The sequence below is a fragment of the Echinops telfairi genome, unplaced genomic scaffold (genome assembly GCF_000313985.2).
Source record: "Echinops telfairi isolate 266 unplaced genomic scaffold, ASM31398v2 ScPeMD7_7412;HRSCAF=8450, whole genome shotgun sequence".
NCBI classification, from domain to species: domain Eukaryota; kingdom Metazoa; phylum Chordata; class Mammalia; order Afrosoricida; family Tenrecidae; genus Echinops; species Echinops telfairi.
This window is the reverse complement of record NW_022111312.1, coordinates 11,649,907-11,655,780: the sequence shown is the minus strand read 5'-3', so window position 1 is coordinate 11,655,780 and position 5,874 is coordinate 11,649,907. Positions and strand designations below refer to the sequence as shown.

Genomic DNA, 5,874 nt, shown 5'->3' with positions numbered 1-5,874 from the left:
GAGAAAAAAACCACCACCACAAATTCACATTTTTTAGAGGAATCTGCATGCTGAGTCTCAGTTCTGCTTCTTACACACAAGATAGTATGGGCCCCAACTATGCATTCATTCCATGAAAACTAAACCCCCTCTATGAGCAAGGCAGACTGACACAGTCTGGTCTCCACCCTTAGGTAATTTTCAGAATCACGAAGAAAGCAGCTATTAAGTAAGCAATCACTGGGGGCCAGTCCTGGGCACACCTGGTAAAGTGAAGCCTGCATGGAACATATCAGGAGCAACTAAACGGCAGTGAAAGAATTCCTGGAACCCCCGGGGTGGGGTAAATAGCAAACATACTCAGCTGATAACCCAATTCCTGGAACCCCCGGGGTGGGGTAAATAGCAAACATACTCAGCTGATAACCCAATGGCTGGACGTTGGAATCCACCAGGGAAAAAGGACCTGGAGATTTCATTCTGAAAAATTCGATGTTGAAAATCCTATGGAGTACAGTTCTATTCTGACATACGAGATTGTCATGGGTCAAGGTAGATGGGTAACAAGTTTTCATAAAATATATGTCTGTAACTATGGCTGGGGCTTGCTCCTTCTCATGGGGCGCTTCATCTACAGCAGCCTCTGCCTTCCCTTAACCCAACGGTCTCAACCCCTTTGGAGGTCAAACGACCCTTTCACAGGGGTTTCCCGATTCATAACAGTAGCATAATTACAGTTAGGAAGTTACAATGAAAATAATTTTATGGTTGGGGGTCACTACAACATGGGAAACCGTATTAAAGGTTTGCGGCATTAGGAAGGTTGAGAACCACTGCCTTAACCAGTCACTGGCTTGTTGACGTGTTACCTATTTCCTTCACCAGACAGGTCGCTATCTAAAATTATCTCCTCTATATATCTATTTGGAGTCCGGATGGTGTTGTGGGTTAGTCATTGAGCTGCTAACCACATAAGTTAGCAGTTCAAACCCATCAGCCACTAGGCAAAGGGAATATGACACTGTCGGCTTCCATAAAGATGACTCAACTCTGAGACCCTACGCAAGGTTCCCATGTGTCAAAACAGACTGCATAGTCTAATTTATCGGTTTGCATGTTTATTGTTTCCCCATTAGAGCGGAAATTTGTGGGTTCATAATAGAACGTAGCTTAGTACCACTCACTACAGCTTGCTGTATGAATAATCGTGTTTTGGGGCCGTATTTCTCCTAATCTGCAAAATGAAGATCTCGACAGTGATAACTTTACCCCTACCCCACCCCGACCGGCTGTCAAAAATGAATCATCAAGTTCTCCTCCCACTCTGTTGCTCACAAAAAACGAGAACATTTGCAAACCAGGTGCCGGCCTCTGCCTCGTTTTGGCTCTGGGGACCCTGCACCCAGCTGGCTGGGTGGTGGTGGTGGAGGTGGGGGGGAGAGCCACGACAGCCGAGACGACCGGGGGAGGAGTCCGGGAAGTGGGGTCTGTCAGATGACAAGCAGCAAGAAGGTCCCGCCCGGGACGGAGGAGGAAGTAGGGCTGACAGTAAAAAAAGGCGAAGCCGGCACCTGGACTTGAAAATAAAGGAAAATAAAGTGAGAGATGCTTGGCCCGAGGAGTAAGGGGACGGGCTCCGACAGCCTCTTTTCAAGCGCTGGGCTCAGCATACTCCGCCTGCCCTCGGGGGCCGATACCCCGAATCCGGCACGGAGGTCCCCACGCCTCGCCTCTCCCCGAGACCCCACTTCATTTTTGCCCTCCTCAGAGTATATATTATTTCTCACCGCTCTTTCCAATCCCCGCCGCCTCCCCACACACCCCGCCCGGCCCTCTCACCGGCATCTTGAAGGCGCCCGGGCTGAGCCTCAACTGAGTAATACCGACGAGAGCACGGCGCTTCCGGTCTGGAGGCCCGGGCGGGGCAGGCGGAAGCGAGCCGGAAGGGGAGGGCAAAGCGCTTCCGGCGTTCCGCACAGCCGTTGGCTCAGCAGCTGCACAGAGTCGAACGAGGCGCCAGGGGGCGTCCGAGTACTAGACTAGGACCGTCGCGCATGCGTAGAGCGAGCGAAACAACCATTGCTGTCAAGAAAAACTAAAGAAAAAAGCCAATCTATTTGTTCAAATATCACCTTTTCAGGGAATCATCACTATCCACCCTACTTGAAATTTAATCCGAGCCCACCTCCCTGTTATCTTTTCCAGTCTCATACTTTCTTAGTTTACTTTTGACATCTGTACCACCTCATCCACAGCAGCATCAAAAAGCATTTTGTCCCTTTGGCTCCCCACTGATTCCCGCGCCCCGAACAGTGATGGTATACAGGAAACGTAAGTAAATATTTATGGAGTGAATGAACCCAAATCACTTGTTTTAAAAATGAGTAAACTTGAGGACAGGAGAAGGGAATGAAGCAACACCCAGGATTGCAAATTCCTTGTGTAAAGACAGGATAGGAGTGGCCCCTCTGGGTTTCAATCTCCGCTCCAACATTTACTAGCTGTGTAATTTTGGCAAGCTGCCTCTGTGCCTCTATACCACATCTGAACATGGCAATAACAGTCCCTACCTCGTTTGATGACAGTTAACGGAATTACATGTGAAGTGATCCGAATTTATGTATTAATGCATTGAATTTATGGAATCATCCAGCACTAACCATATTCCATGTTTCTGGTTAGCCTAAGTCACGCCACCTTTGTCTTGTTCCTCTGCAGAATTTTTGAACTTTCTATGCTGCTCACAGCCAGATAGATACATGGTATGTGGCCATCTGGATGATTCTGCTTATCGGGTCGTTAAGAAATAAGCAATATTCTTACTGTTTTTATCAAATTGTTATGGTCACCATTTACATCTTGTGACCTGAGTAACAGAAAGCACCTGGCAAAGTCCCTGACTCCCCCAAAGGGGACAATCCAAAGTAAACACGCATAAACTCTACAGACGCTGATCACAAGTGGGACTCCATTAGGATACCCTGCGCGTCGCTGCTGTCCCATTCTAATAAAGCTGCTCTCTTTCTAACTGGAAGTTGGTGAATTTGGCTCCACTACTCCAGTGCGGGAACCCTTTATAGGGATAACACTGCCGCCGAGTCTTTTCTTTGCACCTCCCAGACTGAAAACTCTGCTTTCTACTTGTTCCCACAATTGCCATCTCCTTCAGGACTCTGGCCAAGCAGCACCTCTACTAGATCCCTTGGGCTGCTGAAACAGACTATCACAGTGGGTGGCTCAAAAACAAGACTCATTCTCAAACAGCTCTCACATCATGCCATTTCAGCTTCTGAAAGGTTGTAGAGGAAGTTCTAATTTTGAATAGCGGGGTCACCTGTATGCTTGAAGTTGGGGACTAACGGTCCTACAAGACTACTATTGTACTTTTTTTTTTGGTACTACATTTTCAATGTAGAAAACTAGACAATACAGACAAGGCATGTCTTATCTAGATCCTTCTAGGCTTTTTTCCCTTCATACATATAATTAAGAGTCATTCTTGCTGCCCCAGAAAGACCTCATAAACATGATACTAATGCTTATGTTTTATTACAGTAATTCTTGCTTTCCCCAAAACCCTCAAACACAAAACAATAAAATAACGTGAGATTTTCACTGTAGCAAGGTGCTAATCTCTGTTATATACAATCTATGTACATTCACCTTAACTTTCTCAATATAAATTGATGTGGTTCAAGTATCACCAACAAGATTACACTTAAAAAAAAAAAAAGATTACACTTTAACGGTGGCAGCAGCAGCACTCAGTATGGTTCAGGCATCTACTGATAAAATAAAGCGAGCAGTCCCTTTTCCTTCTCAGAAAGATAAGTAGCTCTCTATGGCGGCAGCCTTCGGCGAGGATAATCCATGGATTCAGCCCCCACGTTCTTCACATGTATGTACACCGTCCCTTGTTAACACAACAATCTTCAATCATTCTGGTGTTGTTCTCCAAAGTATTCATCAAACATAGATGAGGATGCATCTTCATGCTCCTGGCACAAGAGAAACAGAAGAGAAAAAGCGTGTATTTCCCTGCAAGTCACTCGAACATGTATTTCTGTATTTTCTCAAGAATGTTCTCTAATGAGCTAGCACCCGATTGGTGCTCTGGGCATCAATCATAGTTGATGGCTGATGGTTTCAAAAGACATGCCTTATGGGTCATGAGTTGGAACTGACTTGATGGCAGTGGGCTTTGGTGGCAAATTAATGCTTGTAAGTATTGGGAAGGATTTCTCCCTTGAGTTTACAATCACTCTCACAGGTTCACAGCTATGTGTGGACCACCATCAGGCTTTCCACAGACTTTATGTGAGAGCAGCCCATACTGAATTTCTTCTCTTCTTTGCAAAACCATCCACACTTTGCTGCTTGGCGCTTGACAGACATAAGGTCAGTGGTTCAAGACCACCACTCCACGGGAGAAAGGTGAAGCTTTCTGCTCCTGTAAAGATTTACAGGCTTGAATATCCTATATAGGGTTGGAGCCAAATTATGTGTTGGAATTGACAGCAATGGGTTTGGGTGTCAAAAACTTGCAGAGGGACCTTGGTGTTGTGGTGGGTTACACATTGGGGTGCTAACCATAAGGTCAACAGTTTGAATCCACCAGCTGCTCCCAGGAAGAAAGATATAGCTTTCTACTCCCGTAAACAGGAGTTTCCGAAACCCACAGAAGCAGTTCTACCCTTTCCTATAAGGTTGCTGAGTCAGAATCGATTGAGTTTGTTTTATGAGTTTTGCAGGCCACCAGATAGCTCAACTGTGGGACACAGAAAGATTTCTCCCAAGTTGTATCCCCCAGTTATATGCCAAACCCAAGACACTGCTTGCTACACTTGGTAAATGACTGTATACCAGGAGGTCAATGAAAGTAGGTCCGAAGTTATTCTCCTTAAGGGTATCAGCCATCTAGAGCAACCAGACTGTACCGTCTGACTCACTCTAAGTAGGGCTCACTCCCTTCTGATATTGTTCCCTTGAAGGCAAGCCTGGGACGACTCAAAGGTGACTAAGGTTAGGCTACTATATTGAATCTAAGGTCCACCAATCTTGCCACATTCCATCCCTTTACTATTGCATGTACACCCCTAGGTCATCCCCCACCTACTGCTTGTATTGCCTATATTACAACCCTTTCCTATGACGTAGGTTGTTATCTGTAATCAGAGGGCTTGCATGCCCCCAAAGATATATAAGCTTTGGTTAGAAATAAAACCTCAGGAGAGTTCTCTCCTGCTGTCTCATCTCCCACCTCCACGTGTACCACCAAGAGGAGCTGAGGTGAGCATGCTACCATGAAATGTGTCTGACGTCTTCATTTTACTCTCCCTCTCCTATTTCCCTATGACTTTACTATGATCTTTATATATCTTAACCATACAATTGCACCTACCGAACCCGTGATTAGGTATGGGGGGCTGGCTTTCCCCACAGCTCAACTTTGGAAATTACCTTTGGTTCTTTAAATTCCAAGTCTTCTCCATACTGAATGGCAAAATCAATGTGCTGTAACACAATGTTCATGCTTTCTTCATCTGACTGGTCGTAAGGTAAAAACCTCACCATGCTGTAGTCATCGATCTGTAAGTTGGGGAATCCAGAAAGAACCACTTTGAGGTTGGTTGTGTGAAACAAAAACAAACAGTATCCTCAGCCTACAATTGAACTTTAGAAGTGCCAATTACAAATGTACTGGGGGAGAAGAGCAGGAGAGGGAGGAAGGCAAGGGAGATAAATGCCAAGAGAACATCAACAAATCCTTATTGATTGTTTCTGACCTGTGACCTACCAGAACACCATGAGCTTATTATGGAACTGGACACTCTCCACTTTGTGGAGACTTCGTACAAGCACAGGCCGCTCCAATACCCCGACGGGCTTGGAATA

At 45.7% G+C, this 5,874-nt stretch overlaps 2 protein-coding genes across 2 annotated transcripts in view; both read right to left on the bottom strand.

Moving 5' to 3' along the window:
* Window positions 1-1,892, bottom strand: part of ARPC3 (actin related protein 2/3 complex subunit 3) — a 13,307-nt gene extending 11,415 nt beyond the window's left edge. Inside the window, exon 1 of the mRNA XM_013006404.2 lies at window positions 1,819-1,892. Within this exon, the coding sequence (XP_012861858.1) occupies window positions 1,819-1,824 (6 nt within the window). The 5' untranslated portion in view covers window positions 1,825-1,892. The remainder of the gene's footprint in view (window positions 1-1,818) is intronic.
* Window positions 1,893-3,512: 1,620 nt separating this feature from the next.
* Window positions 3,513-5,874, bottom strand: part of GPN3 (GPN-loop GTPase 3) — a 10,267-nt gene continuing 7,905 nt past the window's right edge. Inside the window, exons 7-8 of the mRNA XM_004709584.2 lie at window positions 5,440-5,568; window positions 3,513-3,977 (exon numbers count right to left, since the gene is read on the bottom strand). Of these exons, the coding sequence (XP_004709641.1) occupies window positions 3,912-3,977; window positions 5,440-5,568 (195 nt within the window). The 3' untranslated portion in view covers window positions 3,513-3,911. The remainder of the gene's footprint in view (window positions 3,978-5,439; window positions 5,569-5,874) is intronic.